Raw genomic sequence first — 22,276 nt, 5'->3', positions numbered from 1 at the left:
GCAGTTTTAGTCACATTACTGGATAAAAATAAGTAAAATGAAACCAGAAACAGTTACAATAAGAGGGTTAATAATTCCAAAACATACAGAAGTGGCTGGAGAAACCAGTCCCATACTTTGAGAGGGGGATAAGGTAACAGAAGAACTTCCCAAAAATAATTACATGTGTGAAAAATCTTGTTTCTGTGTTAGGAAGCAACAATTGCTGTATGTTAACAGGGAGGTGAAGATAAAAGCCAAGGGACACCAATTAGGTTGGGTATGACTTTCAGTATACTCTTCTCTAAGCTGCCTTCTATAACTGCCTAACAAAACAGCAAGGAAAAACACTTTAGCTGAGAGGGTCTTAACTTAAGTAAAATAGTATGAACCAACAAACATCTTCTAGTCTCAACAACATTTTTTGCAGCATACTTTGGATAACAGAAAATTTCCCAGATTTCAAATCTGAAGGGCATATATGACCTAACTAATCATAGCAAGTGACCTCAAACAAATTTCTTCAGACTGCTGAATTTCCAAGATGAAAGTCAGAAAACAAATGCAAGAACAGCATGAAGCCAGCCTCAGGTACAATTTCAGGATCACTGTGGCCTCAATCCATGCCTTAGTCTGACTGTGTATGCTGTCTAGTTTCACTGAAGGAAAAGGTAATCAAAGAATAATTATAAGTAAAATAGTGCTGAGTGTGATTCCATACAATTAAGAATCCACTGGTAATAAGAAATTCATTTTACCCTCCCTAAAAGAAGAAAGAAAACTCCCTCAAACACATTTACATGGAAGAAAATCTTTTTGTAACAGGCTAAAAACTAAGTGAAAGTTCACATACAAAAAAACAAAAAACCTTATGAAGTATGTGACAATAGGGAAAAAAATTCTTGAGCCACTTGTTTTCCTGTCTTACAAAACACAGAGTAATATCTAAAGCTAGTCACTTTGCTTTTATTTCTTAAGATTGAAAAAGGTGAAAAATCCAGATCCTACAGAGAAGCTTAATTCTGATTAATTAACTAGCTCAGGACAAACCAAGTACAAACAATCCCAGTTGTTATTTTGAATTGTTGCTAATGAACATTACATGCCCCCTTAGTGAAAAAATGACAGTGGCAAGATCTGACAGTGGCAAGACCACTAAATTTTCAGCAGGATTCTAGAACGATAAAACTCTCATTTCGAGTTAGTAAATCATTTCCAATATTTCACATTTAAATAATCTATTATATAGAAGTTTGAATTATCAAACCCTATAAAGAGAATTGTCATACCTGAAAAGAATAGAAGTACTAGCAAGACTGTGACTCAACTGTCATTAAAGTAGAATGCTTTACTAAAAGAGAAAAGGGGTAAACACATACTAGAATATATAGAGAGAAAAAGAGCTGTAAGGCTGTAAGACAATAAGCTGTAATCCTTAATATTACTAAAATAACATTGTTTTGTGTATACAAACTCTATTTTGCTTAAATAACCTGGTGATAACCTGCAGTCTCTCCTCCTTCTTACCCCTTCCATATAAATAGCAGGAGATATCAATTGATTCAGACCATTGGTTACTGTGGATTGAATCCTTCAAACATAGAGATGTGAGTGACACTGTAAGACACCGAAGAGAAGGCATCACACATGTAGAATTTCTCATAAAAGTTAAAAAGTAGACAGAAAACAGTTTCATTTAGATTACTCTACAAGAAGAACATTTAAATATATTCATATGGATGTTAGTATTGCAGCTTGGAAGAAGGGGGGGGAAAAAAAAAGGCAAGCAATAAAGACTGAGCACAAGGAACGCAGAAAAGATGGACTCATCAAGCGAGTTACAGGATTACTCCTTGTCTCGCAACTGGGACACTGGCCAGCAAGGTCAAGAACAAGATGCTACTGATTCAGTATGTAGCATACATTGTTTCATTACTCTACTTCATTTAAGCAATTAATAAATTACTACATCCCACGTATCCCAAGAAAACAGCCAGGTTAACATACAAGCATAGTTCCAAATATTAACAGTCCACATTCAGATTCCAAGTCTCTGGAATGCATATACCCTCTCACTTGATCCACAGGAACATCCAACATGAAAAAATGCATGCATGAGTGAGAAAAGTAGGCCTGAAAATTCCTCTCATTTTGCAATGCTTCTCTGATATCTAAAACATCTGTCTGCTGGTCAGAACAAAGGTTACAGCTTTAATATTTCAACAGTGTGGCCAGATCCTCACAAGATCACTGCCAGAGATGTAGATTCAGATCAACTTCTGCTCCTTTGCTTCAAACCAGAAAACAGCAACTAGTAGAGTTCATCTCCTTTTTGCAACACGATTTCACTGTACTGCTGTGTGGTGAGAAGAAACACCTCCCTACCAAATCTGTTCTTCCAAAACTCCTAAACATAGAAGGGTCTACAAGATGTTACAACACGTTTTCAGGTAATAAGCAAGGAATTTTTTCTCCCTCTCTCTTTAAAAAACAAGAAAAAAACTACTATTTTTACAGTTTCCCATAATTTATTTTGAAATAATCTGAATCACTCAAGCTTATCTTTAAGACTTGAGGTTGAGCCTCCCACAAAGTTCATCTGCTTTCAAAGGAAAATTAAGCAACACAGATTTCAACTAGTGACATAAAGCCTTCTTCCATTCAGTATCCATATGGCAGGGGAAGGCAGAAAAGGGGAGTAAGCAGTTTCAAATTTACAACTGATTTAACTATTTCTTCTTACCCATTGAAATACTATAAACTTTTTGAAAGGTAACTGGATGAGTTGCTGCAGAACGTGCCAGTTAGAACACACAACTTAGCATATCAGTGGCTGAGACAAAAAGTCAAACCACTCTAGGTAAACTTCTGCTGCTCAACAAATTTAAGTGATGCTCTGATATAAAAACTCTTCCCCGAACACGAGAGAAACAAGTTCTCAAACTCGGGTTTCTTAAAACGAGGTTACCCGCCAACATAAACAGAAAACAATTCCTGTTCTGAATGAATAAAAGGTCACTCAAGTAAATCTGAAAACCTTCCAAATAGCCACTGATTCTGCTTCAAAGCCTTAAAGCTGGACACATCAGAACAGTCACTCTCCAGTTAGTTTTGCTTCCTAGCTTTCCTGCCACCTGTCAATTAATTATTAACTTGCATGACAGTCACCTAGTCCTGATTCTTTAGTGTCTCATGTTATCCAGAATCCTGCTTTCTTCCACATGCAACGCAGCACAGCAAAATGACAGGAAACCCTTATTAACCATATAAACCAAAGAATATTCATAATTCTGAGAGGCGGTCCTAGGGGTGTTTTTAAGCCACAGCAAGTTTCACAAACAAGTATTTTTACAAACTGATGATAACCACATGTCACACAGCTAATCAAATAAGACATTGCCATGCTGTAGCAGAACAGCAATATTTGCTCCGCTCCATCCTCTTCATTCTGACAGTCACCTGAACACATTTACTAATGCTACTGTCAGTCCACATCAAGAGGAAAGATTATTCCCTGGTTCAGCTGAAGAGGTTTAAGCAGCTGAGAATGACTTTGTAAGGACTGAAGTGTTTATACCATCAAGCTACAAATACACAGGTATTCCCTTTGCACAACAGTCCGAAGAACTGATGACATGAGTCAGATTCACACTTCACTAGACTGGTCTCAGACACTGGCACATGGCAATAGCTATCTGCAAATCTGCAGGCAAGCTAGCCTCTAAGCCACCTGCCTCTAGGGAAGTGCTGGACCAAGACCAGATCCTCAGTAGTATAAGCAACAGTATGCAGGGGGAGAAAAGTGGAGACAGGAGAGGTAAGCAAACGAACCCACCAAGCCATCTCCCAGGCATCTTCCATGTAACAGAAAGGCTGATGAGACGTCACCCTGTTCTTCCTCTCTCCCAAAGGTGGTAGGTTGGAAATATCGCTACCTGGCACTAAGACCACTATTCCTTTTTGTGAATCTGAATTACATAAATGTAGATGGGCTTCCTGCAGAAAGCATCAGATTACGTTTTTAAGTTTTTACCTTTCCCCACAAGAGTTTTTGCCTGTGTTGTGCCCCAGGTAACACTTCACAAGCTGCAGTTTCCAATATTATCTTCTGCCTGGAATTATGTTTCCTCTCTTTTACTTTGGAACACGTATCTGAATGGACCCAGCTCTCAAGACACTTTCACCACACTGCTACACATTTGGCAAACTTGCTTACATCACCAGACAAAGATTTTCTGACCCAACTCCTTAGTTTTCTTTAGACGCTACTTTGACACCTATGCTTCTCTTTGCTTTCCAAAACAGATTTTAGTTTTCTCCTAGCAGTACTTCCTAAATCCCCTTCCCATCAGTTTTTAGTCAGTTTGTAACTGACTGAGAACTGCACCAAAACTACCACATACCCTACCGGAGTCAAGGCTACAGATAACCTCTTACTCAAAGGTTTTCAGACCACCTGCCTACCATCTTCTACCTTACCCATACAACACTTATTCCAGCCACTTCTCTGGAAATTCTCCACCACATAAAGTAGTTCAGTAGCCATCAGGCTACTGCTTCCTAAATATAAATGAAGTAATCAAGAAGCAGACAACCAAGCCATGGCTTGTAATGATTTCACAGTATCTTGACCACTCAAGAACTACCCCACATAAGAAAGTAAGCTTCCAAAACCATCTGTATTACAGGTTTTTCCCAAAGGCTATCACACACCAATCGCATACTTTTAAGTCCTCCTGGAGTGAGGCAGAATCACAGAATCATAGAATCGTTTAGGTTGGAAGGGACCTCTGGAGATCATCTAGTCCAGCCTCCCTGCTCAGCCAGGGGCCTCTAGAGCATATTGCACAGGATCACATCCAGACGGGTTTTGAATATCTCCAGGGAAGGAGACTCCACTACCTCTCTGGGCAACCTGTTCCAATGCTCAGTCACCCTCACAGTGAAGAAGTTTTTTCTCAGGTTCAGATGGAACTTCCTGTGGTTCAGTTTCTGCCCGTTGCCTCTTGTCCTGTTGCTGGGCACCACGGAGAAGAGGCTGGCCTCATCCTCTTGACACCCCCCCTTCAGATACTTGTACACATTGATGAGATCCCCTCTCAATCTTCTCTTCTCCAGGCTGAACAGGCCCAGCTCTTGCAGTCTTTCTTCATAGGAGAGGTGCTCCAGCCCTCTAATCATCTTGGTAGCCCTCCGCTGGACTCTCTCCAGCAGTGCCATGTCTCTCTTGTACTGGGGAGCCCAGAACTGGACACAGGACTCCAGGGGAGGCCTCCCCAGGGCTGAGGAGAGGGGCAGGATCACCTCCCTCCACCTGCTGGCAACACTCTGCCTAATGCACCCCAGGATCCCATTGGCCTTCTTGGCCACAAGGGCACACTGCTGGCTTATGTTTAACTTGTTGTCCACCAGCACTCCCAGGTCCTTCTCGGCAGAGCTACTTTCCAGCAGGTCAACCCCCAGCCTGTACTGGTGCATGGGATTATTCCTGCCTAGGGGCAGGACCTTGCACTTGCCTTTGTTGAACTTCATGAAGTTCCTCTCCGCCCAGCTCTCTATTCAACCAAACTCTATTCAACAATCCTACAAAAAGTAACACTAAGTCCCAAAAGGGCAAAATTTCTCCTTTCTCCTCCATGTCTTTATTGGAAAAAAAGGGCTGGGGAGAAGGCTCCTGTAACCCAGCTCCTGTCCTCCAGAAGGAGGAAGTAACAATATAGTTGCATATCTATACTTCTCACCTGCACTCCTCTCCTGAGCAACTTACTTTAAAAACTTGGAAAAAAAACACACACACAAAAAAACCACACAAATGTTACTTAGCATATTAGGTGCCTCTTGTCATTATCGCATATTATTGCATTTAAATTCCCCTTTTTTTGTTCATTAGAGCTCCACTTTTTTCCTATTATATATCACTTCTTTTAACTCTTCAAGTTCAAAACTTTTTCTCGGCAAGCTTTCTGGTTCAGAGACGGGCTTCCTTTAAACTATGACATTTTTCATGACAACATCCCACAAAAAGAATAGCCTTTTGTTTCTGTGTGTGTGTGTTTGGTTTTTGAGAGAGTGAGCAAGCAGGAGCGCGAGAGCAAGGGAGCGCGAGAGCAAGGGAGCGCGAGAGCAAGGGAGCGCGAGAGCAAGGGAGCGCGAGAGCAAGGGAGCGCGAGAGCAAGGGAGAGTGCATTACAGAATCAAGCAATAGCCTGGCAGGACTCCTTCCCCTTTCACATGCTTCCACTTTAAACACACACAAGTTGTTCCATATGTAGCAGAATAAATGAAATTCAGCTTCCTCATAGTTGGAGTCTCTCAATGTGGTAGGGAGTAGATGAATCCTAAGGATTTTCCTGAAGATAGATTATTCACAGTATTTCTCTTCCACACTGATTCTCTAATATCCTGCATTCCAGCTTTTCCAGCAGAAGAGATTCTTATCTCCATCCTTCAGCCAGCTACACGCTTTCATCAAGCTTCTAGGTTGTTGACTGGATGCTTCTAGGTTGACCAACTTCAAGGTTACTGCGTGGAGCTAGAAGGTATTACGTGTGTAGCAGGGACAACCACAGAATCCTGATTTCCTAAAGATGCCAATCAATAGTAACTTCTCTGAGGTGCTCCTGCACCACATAAGGCAACAATCCTAGCAATTCATATCGATTTTGAGGCTTAAGATTATATGGATTTGATTTCATTATGATATTGATATTAGCTTACTTAGTATTATACATACAACTTAAGATCTTAAATCATTTAAGTGCTTAGAGAAAACACTAACAAGAGACGGACAAGAACAAACAGCTAGAGACTGACTTGTACAACAGTTTAGAAATAAAGCAAGTAGGTAACCAAAGGAACAGGTTACCAGAGTTGTGATGAGATTAGTTATGGTAGGAACAGTGGGTGTCATTCCAATAAATATGGTGCAATTCAGCCACACATTACTGGTCTTGATCCCATTCACCTGAGTGAACAAAAAAATAGTTCCATCATTACGACATACTGGACAAATTCCATAGTACCTGTCAAACTAAAGGTCCAAACACATCAAAGCAATCCTGCAGTTAGAAGTTATTACTCTAAACTTATGACAGAGCAAAAACTACTTGAGCACAACTAAGATATGGGCCAAGCATTCATGGGCCAAGCATTTGTTATAAACAGCTTGTTGCATGTCACACTATTCCTCAGAGATGTTTATCATTTATCTTGCTGTCCAGAGTAGATATGACACAGTAAATGGCACATAATCCCTCTGTTGTCAATGTTTTGCCTAAAAGAATGAACAAGACGCTTTCCATGCCAGAACCTACAATCAGAAAGAAAGGCAGTTCCTTAGGTTTACTCTAGGTTGCTTAGAAAAGAAGGGCAGTTTTATGTTGCAGTTTGCTTTCTTCAGAGAGCAGGTAACAACATTTTGGGACACAAGAGAAGAAATATTGTGCTTTACTGTCCCCCACTAAAATAAACTAACCTTGAAAACAGGCAAGAACAGTTGTGTCTCCGCCCTCCCCCCATTTCAATTAGATATTTCATGATAAAAGAACCCAATCCACAGACCATTGAAACCAATGAAAATTTTTCCACTGGTTTGAGTAGGTATTGCAACAGTCCATCATGCTCCAGTTGCAACAATGTAGCTAGTAAAGACTTGCATGTCAAAAAGGAACAGGCAAACGGTTTTTTTTAAAAAAAAGCTTCTTTGCTGCTTTGAATATAAGGCAATACAAAAAGAGGTCTGTATCCTACTTAGTTTTTCATGTAAGCCATAAGATGTCATAAGCTCTCAAGAAGGTAGTCAGGCAGCGGACTGAAATTCCACATTAATTCAAGTGTTCTCAAGAACTGAAGTAAAGGATAGTAAGTATCTACAGACAAGATTTTTTTCATTTAAAGTTTAATGAAAGCTACATAACAGCAGGTACAAAGAAGTGACAAACTCTACACTACTCCTTTGTGTTATTCTTGTGCTCTAAGCTTACGGGCAGGTCTAAATGTACCACAAAGATCCCTAAAACACTTCTGGAAGAAATCAAAATATTTTCTAGGTCTGAGATAGGAAGTTTAATCCATTTATGATGTAAATGCCACATAATTCACTCATAGGCTTTGCTGTTCATGACTTTTTTGGTGTTAATTTACTAGAGGGATTAATGCCATATCCCACAGAAAGCAATTATGTGATACACTTGCCTGCCATGTTTGATATCTTAATTTCTAGGACTTTCTCTTCAAAGGAAGATTTGCCACACTGTGGTACACTTCAGAGCTACTGTGTCCTCGTGTAAAACAGGTTGAATAAGATCCAGTGAACAGCTCACTAAGTGCTAGATGCAATGTCTAGAATGTGCATAATAATCTGACAACTGACTTGGCTACAAACCCAAACCTTGCAGCTTCAGAAAGGTCGTCTTCTCCTTCACTCTATTTTCCTTAACTCTCAGAAATTTCAAGTCCCTGCTGTCCTGCTTTTTCTACTAGGTACTTTGATGGCAATTTAAAAGGCTAAAAACCGGGAGTTGTTCTCCTTCTCTACTGAGGTATTAGTTCCTAAGTTCATCGCTACTTGTTCAAGCCCTACTTCATATGCCAATTTCCCCGCAGGAAATGGGAATCATGCATTGCAAAAAAAAATAATAACAATAATAATAATATGCAGCATCTTTCAGCACCATGAAAGGATAAAAAGAGTATTTTTTCCACTATATAGGGAGAAAATGTTGCTTGTTAAACACAATTCAAGTTTCAATGGTGGCCCATATCATTTTTCATAATAAGAGACCAAAGAAATTGAGGCAAAACAGCGCTTGGTAACTACCTCCTCTCTCTTATCTTAATAACTTCACCCCTTGTTTCTCAACAGTATGTATACTAGCCAGAAAATTAGACTTCTTTCATTTTACATCACGGAATGGTTTTAATAACATGTTTCAGGATAGCCTTGTGAGACCAACAAATGTGCTCACTCCTCTGCTTGCAAACATTCTCTCTCTTGGAAGGATGTGTCATTATAATCAGGTATACTGTTGTTACTAAAGACCGTTTTATATTCTGGCTCGAAGGATGTTTGAAAAGAACGGAAATAAGTGATACGTGGTACAGCCCATTCTTTGATTCATACTTTCAGCTAGATAATTGCCAAGAATCGTTTTACTGCGCTTGAAGAGATCAGCAAGGATAACAACAAAAAATGTAAGCACACTTTTCTTTCTTCTAGGAAGTGTCATATAAAACTGTGGAACAGATGACAACAACATCACATCAAGCTCTTCCATATTTACAGGAGACAGAAGAAAATTCTTTTGCGTATCCTTTCCACCAGCCTTGTCTTGCTACCAATGCAGTAACTCACATGAATGATCTGTCACATTCCACTAGAAACACATTTGAAATAAATATTTTTTCAAAAAACCCTGAATTTAAATAGCGAATTTGCTGGAGTTGTCTCTCATTCAAACAGAAAGCCAGCACTAAAGAAAATACATACAACCTGCAGACAAACAATCCTGGGAAAGGTAAGGGGAGGAGACAGAAAAATTGCCAGCTTTGTAATATAGCATTTTTTAAACTCTTAATAGACGAATTTTCATCCTTCCAAAATCTGTATCGAGTCTAATAGAAGTTAATTTTGGGGTAGTTTGTAACACAGATATACCACTGAAGGCTTCAGAAGAAAGTACCGGACAGAAAGAAATCAGATTTGTAAAATAATGATTCAGAGTCTACCAACCACTTACGAACACAGCTGCAACTTTTACAGAAGAATCACATTCTAAGAATCTTAACAGAACTACTACAGTCAGGACCACTGAGTGATCTGACAGTTTCTGAAAACAGTCCAACTCCAGGATCTTTACTCTAGAGCCTAATACACTCCCTGAGAAGGGGTCAAGCTGACTTAGAATTCTCTACAACACGCATCAGAAAAGCACAGACCATTCCTACCACTACTACTGAATCTGAGCAGAGGGGCTAAAATTCAGTGTGATCTGTTTAAAAAGAGATGAAGTCCAATTTCATGCAACACCAAGGACATTACATCATCACTTATTTATTTTCGAATCTGGCATTACACAGTAACTATCTAGCTTTAATCAGCCAAGATTTTAACTTACTGAGTGCAGTGTAGAAGACACAGAAATGCCCGAAGCGTAACATCAGTACATGGAAATATTACTATTTGTTTCTAGCTGTGGTGGTTGAGGGCAATATAGCAAGCATTGACCACAATACTGACAGCTAACCATACCGAGATCTACACCTGTTACTGCGTAAACTTTGCTGCAGGACAACTCACATTGACCTGACCCTCTAAATAAGGCCTATCATAAGTAAAAGTCAGCACAAATTGTGTGCAGGGTGTTTTACAAATTAAGCTCTGTATCACGTTGCAGATATGAGAAGGCCCCAACCTGTCCACAGAATAATCAAATATCAGTTTCACCTATACAGCTAGCTGTTAGTTTGTTGGTGTTGAGGGGTTTTTTTTAAGTTCCATAAAAAGTATCCACCATTGCTTCCTATCTCAGCTGAGATATTCAGCAAATACCAGGAAGCCAATGCAGCAGCACTTTATGTAAGGTGATCTCTCAGGAGAGATGCTTTTTATTGTCTATTACAGTACAGATCTACAATTCTGAGAATTACTTTGCGTAAAGGTCTCTAAAGTATTTTCTCTGCCTATAACATTTTTTATACGAATGCTTTTCTTACAAAATTCAACTTCATTACATACAAGAAGCAAGCATTCCATTCAGAGCCTTCAGGTAAACAAATTCATCTGGTAGTTACTTGGAAAATGAAAATACATTCAAGTAATATATATGCATTAACATGTACCTATGTGGTAACACTACTAACAGCTCTTTTCAGCATTAGTTAGACATAGCTGAACTAGATAAGGTACAAAGATATTTAACCTACCTCATCAAAGCTGGTATCTTCTTTCTTCAAGGCTTTAAAATAAAAGGAAAAAAGAAATAGTTATCTGCACTGCATTTCAATGAGCACAAAGTAACTAACACAAGGAAAGAGAAAAATGGAGCAACATTTTCCTGTTAGACTAGGAAGGAACATGCTGGCCTGAATAACAATTTTATAATCAAACTATGAAACTGTACATGGAATGTAGCACTGCACAGCGTGCTTCCAAGAAATGGAATTTACATATTTATGAAAAACATTATCCTCTCAGGTTAAAGAAAATAAAAGTCCACAAGTTTATTTTAATTCCTAATGAGCGTGAAAATACTGTGTAGAGAGTCTGACTGAACTTCATAAAACGAAGGTTTATAAACACCTAACTATGCATTCTGTTTGTATAGTACTAAATCTTTACAACACACTACGCACTGTAGCAGGCATTTTTTTATAATATATGATTTACATTACAGCAGAAGAGATTTCTGTCCTCCTTTACTGCTAGCTTGCACATGATCAGGTAACTTCCACACCACCAACAGAAAAGGCAGAATGAAGACAGAGCAAACTTGTCATGTGAAGTGGTAAAGTGAAAAAGATATGAATAGTTTTGAAACTGTAGCAAAGATTAATCTGTTTAAACTTTTTCCTTTAGCATCCTGGGTGTCTTTACTAGAAATGTAAACAAAATTAATTTCTCCAAAACATCACTGGAACTGGGTTAGTCTGCAAGTAAAGGACTGTTTATTTTGTTTTCATCTACACACCACAAAGAGAACATCCAGGGACTGTGCTTTGCATACTGCTACCCAAATTTGCTATTTGTTGACCTCTCTGGAAAAGTTAAAATAAGCTAAACTATTATTACCATTATTATTACACTATTTTTATTTCAATTTAAATAATGAGTAGTTATCTCTACTGCATTTCAATGAGCACAAAGTAACTAGCCGCAGGAAAGAGAAAAATTGAGCAATGTTTTGCTGTTACAATGAGAAAGAATATGCAACTAGAGGAGGTAGCCTGGATGATGCGTTCAGATACTGCTGCTCCAGAAGGTTCCCTCTTGAATATTTAAGTAGTATATTGTTTCTTACACTTAAAACCCATTAATTTCAGTAGGAGATAAACACCAAGTGCCTAACACCTTTGAGGATCTGGACGTCAGTGGTTTCTTTCCTCTTAAGTGCTCCTTCTGCCTTTGAATCACTAGTAGTTTCTAAACCACTCTCTATCCTAAACACAGTCTTCAGAAGCAAAAGCGTTTTAGCTTCGAAAAGGCATAACTGCAGAAGTTGTAAGACAGGCATAATTCAGGCAGGTGAGCCTGCATCTGCCTTACCACTGTCATAGGACACCATTGCAAGAAGTTTTTCAGCTCTACAACTGCTGCGATTGGCAGCAAGTCGCAAACCACATTTTTACTTGTATGGAAAAGTACTGACATTCCAGCCTTTGTTTGCCTTCATATTGCCAGCTCTTTGGGACATAAAACATGTCTTCCCTCAAATCTTTGAAGACTAGTGTTTTACGATTACTCATCTAGAATTTATGCTCAATAACAAAAACCTGGGGTTTTGCTGAGGAGATGGAAGCATGCATTGTACATTTTTATCTCGAAATGCATTTTTATGGTTTGGAAGGCCAGACAAAACACTTTCAGACTGCCAGTCTCCCAAATTATGAGGCAGGACAAAAACCAACAACAATAAAAAAAAAGTACAATAGTTGTTAAAAAACACATGTTTAGATCTCTTTATTTACCTTTCAGGTCACAATGACATACAAGCTATAAATATAGTATACAGCACACCTAGGTCATGCTGACAAGCTTTTCTCCCTTAACACAACTCGAGATTTTCACATGACCAAAAGATTCCAGGAATAATCAAACAACAGATAACCAAACAAAACTAACAATATAATAGAACAACAAGAAATGATAACGTTTGACCACTGTATATTCCGGTTTTCTTTACTCTGACTTCTAACTTCAACAGAAATGTTTTTTTAAGAATCTTCAGAAATAGGAATATGAGAGTTCTGGCCACTTATTTCATCAGATTGAAATCACTAATAAACAGTACAGAAATGAACAGTTTACTACATAGTCTTCCAAAAAATCATCAAAACTGCATATTTTATGCAACTAATGATATTATAAACATGTTGTTTTGTCATCAAAACAATCCTTTTTAAAGTAAAAAGCTACCTTTCTGAGCTAAAAAATTAAACTGTTTACAAAGGCACTTCTCATTATCTTAGGTATGTGAGCTATGTGAGCATACATTAGAGGAGATGAGAGGAGATAACCTTTGTTTTAGTGAGGAGCTAGTAACAAAGCACAGACTAGATTCCCAGAGCGGCTACAGGCTGCTTTTAATGCACTGTAAGCAATCTTCACCAGTGTTTTCTTTCTTTCCACCCTGGTGTTAGTTTTTGGCTGAAAAGTTTGCATAAGAAAACAGAAGTCAAATGGCATGAACTGAAAAGATCTCAAATATGATTTTGGTACTACATTAACTTTAGCAATAAATAGTCAGGAACTCGTAACATAACTAAAAGATATCAGAGATAATTTTATAAAATTACTGACTACTAATTTTAATTACATAATTATCAAAGTATAAAACTAAGAACCAACCTAATAAACGTTTTAATCCTAAAATAAACAATGAATCAACTGCATCCCAAGAAGCTGTTTAACCTACCATATAGTGTGTTCATTTATATGGACTATCAGCAAGGAAGTTAGATACTATCTAAGCAAGGAAATTAGAATTTGTAAACTAATTTGGCTGTCTGCAGACAAGTGGACACACTGCCAGAAACCTATCAATAAAAAGGTCTGTAAATTTTTAAGATTCTTAGTAATATAATTTCTTTGTGATATGCTAGCTTTTAAACAGGGTTACACACCTTGTCACACCAGAAAACTTGTAATAGTAGAAAGGGTGTATTATCTGCAAAAATAGTTCATTTCTCTAGAGCTGTGAGCACAATTTCTGCAATAAAAAGGCATGGTAACAATTTCAGAATATGAACTTCAGTTTGGCACCATGAGCCATATGTGTTTCTTCCAACACACTACAGTCCTGTATCATCCTTTAGCAGACTTGCAACTAGCTCAGGATGAATGCTCAGAGACAGAGAATTTGACGCCTGACAGTTTTCAGCCCAGCAAAAGGTACTCTAGCAATGATGGGCCAGATCATTATTTTACAGGATGAGGATGCCTAATACAGCCAGATCTACATCACCCTCTCTCTATCAGTCTCTGGGTGTAGTGGCTGAAATACATCATATCACAGTTAAGAAAATGGGCCAAGTCTACTTCAAATTATGGGGTACCAAATAACAGCCCTTCTCTTGTTCCAGAGATAACTAAGCTGATCTTAGGATCACCTCCTCCTTTATCTAAAAGTACTGAGAGAATTTCCAGAACTTCCATAAATAAGTATTGAAAATGAAATACATAATGCATTTGGGTTTTTTCTTCTTTTGGGAAATAGCTTCAACCATTAATTAGCATACTGCTGCACACTGGGGAAAAAAATGATCACTTCTTAAAGTCATTGCTGATACAGTGTCTAAAATACAAAAGACTACTATGTGAGGAAAAAAGTTTTCCTGAAGGTAGTCCATTGAGTATTAAGTTACATGTCCTAGCACAAGAACACAGCCAAAGATAATTAAGGTTCATTTACACTGCTCTTAACAAACAGGATAACATAAACTCTGGTACCCAAATCAGGGGGCCTTATAGCATTGGAAAAAATTGTATTTGGCAACTCAGATACCAAAAATATCGGAGGAGAGTGAGGGGAACGACTAGAAAAGGCTTACCATTCTTAGAAAGATTATTAGACATTCCCTACTGTAGCATGTGAAGGTTTGACTCATTACTTACTTGGTTCAAACATCATCTTTGTTGCTCATATTGTTTTTACAATTATATCAATAATGCTGCTGTGTACTTAAATCTATGAAAACATAAACTTCAGCAGAACAGGTAAGTTAAAAGATCAACAAAGTTGTTTATAATAGACAAACCACAGCCGAAGAGATGATTGACAGAAAGTTCAAGATTAGCTACATATTAAAGTAATAACTTGCTAATCTCACCAAGGAACGCCTCATTACCTAAAAGAGGTGTAAAACCAGAGTGACAAATAGCCAGACAGTTAAAACTTTTTTCTAATGAGGTTTTAGTTTTTTCTCCTTCATTAAAAAATGCAAGTTAAGTACAGCACATGTTTTAACTGAGGATTTCCTGGTATGCAAGTTAGAGTTTTTCAAACAGAGGTTTGTTTTGGTTGGGCTTATGTGTGGCTCTGGGTATAAGGGAGTGGCTCTGTTCAAGCTCCATACTGATAAATTAGATTTTTTGGCTCAAAGTGCAATTACCAGCATAATGGCCAAAATATTAGACCATCTGAAGACAGAACAGTCTTGCTAGTACCAGCTGAGTTTTAATAACAAAAGAACCACAACAAACAAACAAACCAGCCAACCAACCGCATCCTACACTGCTGTGCACACAACGAACTAGCGTAACTGGAAAACATAACAATATGTATCCCTAAAATCAGGCCAAAATTCCCAAGGAAACTGAAAGGTTTCTTAGCTTGTGAAAATGAAGAAGAAAGACGATCACCCAACAGTGCCAATTAAACCATGCAGAAACTATCATGCAGAGAGTCCTTGGTACTGAAAAGACATTAATGGGACTGTCACCGGTATGATAAAGCAGCATCTTCATTCAAGAGATTTTCTTTGCTAATGACTGGCACCATTAGTAAAACCCTCCCATAGTTCTATTGACAAAGAGCGTCTCTATGTGCCTATATGCACACACAAACATGTGACAGAGCAGACCAAATACCTGGCTGCCCTTTTTTCTTTTTTTTTAATCAAAAATAATTAAATGCATTTTACAAGCTTAAGATTGATTACAGCTGAAAGCTATCTTCACATGGGGACGGAGGGACATATAATTGTGACTTAATATTCACTTCTGAACTGAAACTTGGCATATACCCTTGAAATAATTTCTTCTTCTATTTTATAAATATGAACAAGTTATTAAAAGCTAAAGTAATACATTGATCGCATAAGCAAACACATGAAAAATTATAACGCCCATGTACTTCAACACACCTTCCTGATGAGACCGTCAAGAAAATACCACATGCCACAGCTCATTACTGCAGCACAGGCACTTCACTTCCCCTCGCCAGCACAAAGCAGCTCTGAGGCTAGAACGCCATCCCCAAGATGACTGCAAGGGAAAAGCTCTGGCGGGACAAGAGGGAGGGAGCTGACAGGGCTGGGGATGGGCCCTTTTCCGGCTAGGTGCTGTGGAGGGGCTCCCTGCTCAGCAGCATGGCTGCACCATCAGTGGGATCAAGCACGCTGAACACAGAGCTAAGCAAGACACTGTGCCAAAGACCGAGGGAAACATCAGTTGAAGCGTACCAGGACTCTTTGGCATTGTTCTCAGTAACAAATCCTAAGGCAAAATAAACTGGTGTCAAACTCGAACGCAATGCAGTGGCATGAGGGGATGACGTGCTCAGCAGGACCCTGTTCGGATAACACTCTCTCAGCATGCTTTATGTCACTGAAAGAATGACAGGACTTAGCAGGAGATGACAGACAGGCTTCTTTTGTCTAGCCTCCTAAATCACTGATCCGCTGTTATCTGCTTCAGCATCTCATGCCTCAACTTAAAAGAATGTGCAGCCTGACCAAAAAAAAACTAGACCTAGATCAAAACAAAAATAATAATTTGCTTTTCCATATTTTTGTCAAGGTTTCACTTTGGCAATGGAGACAGGCTGGACAATTCTCATTTTTACTTTGTTTTTTTCTAGCCTATTTTAAGCCAGTTCAACTACAGATGCATGCTGTACTCTCTGGGTTGCACACATTGCCGGGAAATATTTGCTATTTTCCAAACATCATTCACAAGAAGCGTTTGAAAAGCCTGGCACAGCACGGTTGTTTCCACCTCTGCAACGCATAGGATACCACCATGCCACTACACAAATAATGGGCAGGCGAGAAGCAGAGAGAGCCTTTTCTCATACAGCCCCGTCTTTCGGTCCAGACTGCTCGGCGGAGTCAAGATACCTGCGCAGGTAACCAAACGGCGGGGAGAGATGCCGGGGCAGCGGGGAGGACGGGCAGCGAGGCGGGACAGCCCGCCACGCAGCCCGCGACCCGCCCGGCCCCCTCGCCGCGCCGCCGCCCCCGGCGGCCCCTCAGGCCAACGGGCAGCGCCAGCGGCCGGCGCGGGCCAACGGCCGGCGCCGCCGGGACTCACCGATTCGGCTGAAGCTCTCCGATAAAGTTCTCCGCAACTTTTTCATCCTGCTGATCTTCTCGGCCGCCTGCGAGTCGATCATGTCACACACGCGGGCGCCCCTCCGGCTCGCCGCCCCCGCCCCGGGGCGCCCGCGGCCCGACGGCACACGCCGCTCCCGCCCCCCCCCGCGCCTCGCCGGCCAACGGACACCCCTGCCGCCGCGCGCCGAGCGCCGCCGCCCCCGCGGGCAGGCGGGAGACCTCCCCGGCTCCAGGGGCTCCCGCCCCGCGCCCGGGCGGCCGCCGAGGGCAGCGGGACGGGCAACGGGACGGCCCCGCCCGCGAAGGCGCCCTACGTGGTGCCCGCGGCAGCTGCTCGGCTCCCCGCAGCCGCCGCGCGGCTCATAGCCCCGTCCCGTCCCCCCTTCCCCGGGCTCCCCCGGCCACAGCGAGACGCGCCGGGGGAATGAAGCGGGGAAGGGGCACGGAGGGAGGAGAGGCGGGGAGGCGGGGGGGGGGGGAGAAAAGTGCGGAGGGGAGATGGAGGAGTGAAAGGAAAGTCCGGCGCGGGGGTGCGGGCACGGAGGGAGGCGGGGAGGGAGGCGGGGAGGGAGGCGGGGAGGGAGGGGTGCGGAGAAGCGCTGAGAGAAAGGAGGAGGCGGAGCCTGGGCGGGCAGGGGAGCCCCGCGCCGCGGCCGGGAGGAGGCGGCCCTCTCCGCCCGCCGAGCCGGCGGCGGGGCCCGGCAGCCGCGACCGCGCCGCGGCGCCTCCGCCGGGCTGTCCCCGCCGGGCCGGGCCGGCGGCTGCCGGGGCGAGGCGGCGGGGCCGCGCCGGGCCGAGGGGGCAGCGAGCGGGGCGGCGGAGGCGGCGGGGCCTGTGTCCCTTCAGGGCGGCGGCCCGGGCCCTGCTGCTGGCACACCGCGAGCGCGGCCGCAGCACGGGCAACCCCGGATTAACGTGGCCTCGCCATCCACCACGCACCAAGCAAAGCAGTGTGGGGCAGCCCTCCGCTGGGGATTACTATAATAGGGTGCTTGCGGCTTTGTAGCCTCAAAGGTGCTTTTGATAGCGGTTGATTAGGGAACAGATATGCAGTGTTCAGCAAGAACTGTCAACCCCGCGGCCTGCGGCGCTGCGGCCTCGTTGTGTGCCTCGTTGTGCCCAGCACCGGCAGCCGCGACGGCCGCCCCGTGCTGCCTCCGGCGCCTGGGCAGCGAGCGAGGCCTGCCCGCGCGCCCGCTGCCCTCCCCAGGCCCGGCGCCGCACGTTCAGAGGCCAAGGCAAGCTGCGTAGGTTTGACGATGCAGGAAGGTGACTTCTTGGCCTAATTTCTGGGTTAGCGTTGAGTGGGATGATAGTTGAGTAGCTGTGGTACGGCTGGTAGAAAAAGGGCACCTTGCCTTAAGTACGCACCCAGCTCTTCAAGTCGAAACCTGGGCTTAGCGTCCACTTACATCTTAAAGGACAGCCAGGTAATATGGCTTCAAACGTGTTAGCCTGCAACTTACTGAGTGTTGAGAGCTTTTGATCTTGTTAACTCAATTGAACCAACGTTATTGAAAAATAAATCAGTTTAACCCATCAAGATGGATGGATATGTCTAGTCTAAACTACAAAGTAGGTACTTTTTGAAAACAATTCATGTTAGGTTACACATTTTAGAACCCCGGTGTACCTAGTGCAAATTGTATTTTAATGCATATTATCTGGTTAAAATGAGCTTGGTTTTTAATGAGGCTAGCTAACACAATTTACTGGGATTAGACTGTGTCCATGCTAGGAGTTGTTAACTCAATTTTAAAAGCACATTTGTCTAGACAAGCATTTAGATGAGTTGAGTTCAAGCCATCTGCAACACTAAGCTCTTTGGGATAGGACCTATCTATTACAATGTGTATATGCAGCAGGAACAGCAAATACGTAGCCTCCTCAGATGGAAACCTACTATGTGTTTATATATGTGTCTCCTATGACACACAAGATCATGGGCAATTATCCCGCTATACAGCAGTACAATAATGCAGTAAAATGTCTTATGCATAAACCCTGAATCTACAGACAGTATGAGAAAATGGTTTTCAGAGGTGCGAACTTTGTTGACCCTGCTAATGTCTTAAAAACAGAAGCTGAAATGGCAGTTTAATGTTGACAATGTCATATTATGCAAGGAAGTAGAGAAAGGGTAGAAACTGAAATGCTGCAGAGAGAAGATGGGGGAGAGTAGAAATAAAAGTTTCGAAGAAACAGACAAGGAGGCTAGAAGGAGAAAAGGAGGGGGAAGGACACAAGCACTTGAGGATATATTATCACTCAGTGCAAAAAAAATGACATTCGAGTCCTTAATAATAGTTAATAGTTCAATCTTTGTTCAAATCTGATATTAATACTGGTGAATATTCCTGCTTTGAGTGGAGAGGAAAATGCTATTGTCATGAATAATACGTTCTAATCTGAAAGATGAAACTAAGCTTACAATTTCAGCCTTGTTCACTTTTTGCACATGCCATTCACACCAGGAGGCCTTCCTGCCTGCCTGAGACTTCTCTGAACAGTACTGTAATTCAGGCTATGGCTTTATTTTGGCAATTAGTGATAGAGTTTCTGAGCGCTTCTGAGAAAACCTGTTATTAACTATGCTTAAGTGACAGATGCTGTCTTACCTACATAAATCAATGCTCCTGAATTTGGAACAACATTCCTATTTTCCCCCCTATTTCTAGGTAAACTTCGACTTTATCAAAAGTGCATGACAAGCCTATTTGCCACACTACTGCTGTGTGTTCTGCTTTTTTTGATAATACAGACGAGTTAGAATTTCTGAGAAGTGTCTGACTTTGCAATTGCATAGGACCAATCTACAAGTTTATGTCAGGGTATTTTAAATTAATGAACATTTTGCCTAAATTAGACATCAGTGTGGTGCCAGTGAAAGAAACCCAGATCTTGTCTTCTGAAAATTTTACAATCTCAGTCCACAGAGATGTTCCACAGACATTCGCCACCCGAGGAAGGATGCCCTTGAAGCAGTGCAGAAGTCTTCGAACTGCACGCTGCATTTTTTATTCTTCTTTCCTCAATGGTTTTTACTTGAAGGAAAAAATTATGTTAAAGGCCGCCTTTGTTCTTTCTCTATCTAAACCTTTTCTGTGGCCAGCGGCACTAGTGTTGCAAATTTATTGAATTCAGGAAAGTGAAATCACTTTTGTAACTTTGATTAAGACCATACATTTGTGGTTCTTCCTTTTCTTCTGTATTTCAGTCACCCAGCACAGGAAAACAATAAGGCAGAAATGTGCAATTAGCAAACCACAGAGATACAGCTATTCTAATGATGACATTTTGCTTCTTTGTAGGGGCAGGCTTTTAGCTCGACTTTTTATGTTTACGTCTTGCAATTTGTGGTGTGAAAAAGTTAACATGACCAAAATGCTAAAGAATATTGCTGTTTGCTACCGTCTTTCACAATAATCTCCAGAGTTTGAACTTGTTTACATGTAAAGCGACTTCTATATTACAAAAAGCTAGGCAGTTTATTTAAAGTGTCCTTTCTCACATCAGCTCCCCAAAGAAACATCCTAAATAAAAACCTGCTGGCAGTTACTCTACACCCTGAGCATCTCCTTACTTGACTTTTGGTAAGAATTTACTACACATCTTGACCTCCACTGCTGCCATTGAGTTAACTGAATCAGTTTGCAAGTGTAGGGATTATCAAGTGCAGTAGAAATATTTGCCAAGATATCAATTGCAAAGCTGGACAACAGGAAACATTTGCCTCAATGCATCATGCAAGCCAGTCAGCCTAATCATTTGTGTTTTGCAGTGAGGTGAGGGTTAGATTTGTTATTTCTGGAGGAAAGGAGGCAGCAGGGTTGGCAGTTTGTTTATTACTGTGTAAACTAACATATTATTTAAAACTATAAGCAGTGCCCTAGCAGGCCTGGCGCGCTCAGGATGACAGAAATCTCTCTGCAGATAAAACAGACGCAGTTGCCCTATTCACTACTTGCAGGGTAAGATGAGATGACAAAAAACAAATCTGTGATGTGTGGTGCAGATGGTGGCTCACAGTGTAATATAAAGATGTGCACTTCCCACATCTCAGGGTAATTGCTGTTGATTTGAAGAAGTATTTTTACATGGTCTGAGCTCTCCCACAGCTCTCTCTACTCACCCCCGCCCCCAGCACACACCCAACATTTCTCCTTAGGGATTCTTGAAAGGCCATATACTTAACTTGCATTCCTGCTCTAGTTGAACTCCTGTTGGGCCAAGTGTTTGAATTTAAAAACCTTAAGAGCAAGTAAACAAACACAGCCTGTCTGTTAAAGAAGTTGTTAATGCCATTGGTTTGGAGTGTTATGTGCACAGAGTATTGTGCTGGGAAAGCAAGCCCTCAGATCAAGTGGCTTACCCAAAGTAAACCGGACAGGTCCCTCAGAGAATGAAATAGTGAACAGGATTGTCAAGTAAAACTTCCCCTTGTCAGGCCTTCCTCTGCCAATGTAAAGCAGATCTTCATAAATCTCCCTGGCTGAGGATGTTCTCTCTTGGGCCAAGCTACTCACCTTGAAAAGACCCCTCTGCTGCAACATTGGGGACCAGAGTGCTAGAAGCTGTGTAACTTGTCAATGCAGCAATTCTTTGGTGACCCTCCTATGATGAAGATGGATGTGAAGCAACATAGCCCCCCCACACACCTTTGAAATCTCACTTTCACTTTGTCCTCTAGTGATACTCAATCCAAAAGACTGTTATCTGAAGAGAAAGCCAAGCTCTGCTAACACAAATGGGGCCATATCCCTAGGGATATGACCTTTAAGCTCTACTAGCAAAACACATTAGTGACAAAAATTAAACTTCAACAAGAACAGAAGGAGAGTACCTATGTGATCTACATCCAAATCACAAGTTGTTCCACCAAAAAGCTCCCAGAGCTGACATGTCAGATAATTGTTATTAAATCCCCATTTTTATTACCTGTGGAAATTTACCTTGTTTATATTCTGTGCACCCCTGCCGATAATTGGAGAGCAAGCAGGCTTAGCGTGTCATGTCTCAAGCCTGA

The 22,276-nt window shown here is 41.5% G+C and overlaps 1 protein-coding gene across 4 annotated transcripts in view; it reads right to left on the bottom strand.

The window, feature by feature from the left end:
- The window catches only part of CDK14 (cyclin dependent kinase 14), a 325,653-nt gene extending 308,284 nt beyond the window's left edge, over window positions 1-17,369 (bottom strand). For 2 of the 4 annotated variants that reach the window (XM_068934789.1, XM_068934788.1), the window contains exons 1-2: window positions 17,228-17,369; window positions 10,903-10,934 (exon numbers count right to left, since the gene is read on the bottom strand). In XM_068934789.1, the coding sequence (XP_068790890.1) occupies window positions 10,903-10,934; window positions 17,228-17,309 (114 nt within the window). In that variant the 5' untranslated portion in view covers window positions 17,310-17,369. Of the gene's footprint in view, window positions 1-10,902; window positions 10,935-16,059; window positions 16,183-17,227 lie in introns of those variants that run through there. The other 2 variants (XM_068934786.1, XM_068934785.1) reach the window with 2 other exon arrangements.
- Window positions 17,370-22,276: the final 4,907 nt, after the last annotated feature.

Source organism: Struthio camelus, chromosome 2, assembly GCF_040807025.1.
Source record: "Struthio camelus isolate bStrCam1 chromosome 2, bStrCam1.hap1, whole genome shotgun sequence".
Classification (NCBI taxonomy): domain Eukaryota; kingdom Metazoa; phylum Chordata; class Aves; order Struthioniformes; family Struthionidae; genus Struthio; species Struthio camelus.
The sequence above is the reverse complement of the archived record's forward strand: the minus strand, read 5'-3'. Positions and strand labels throughout refer to the sequence as shown.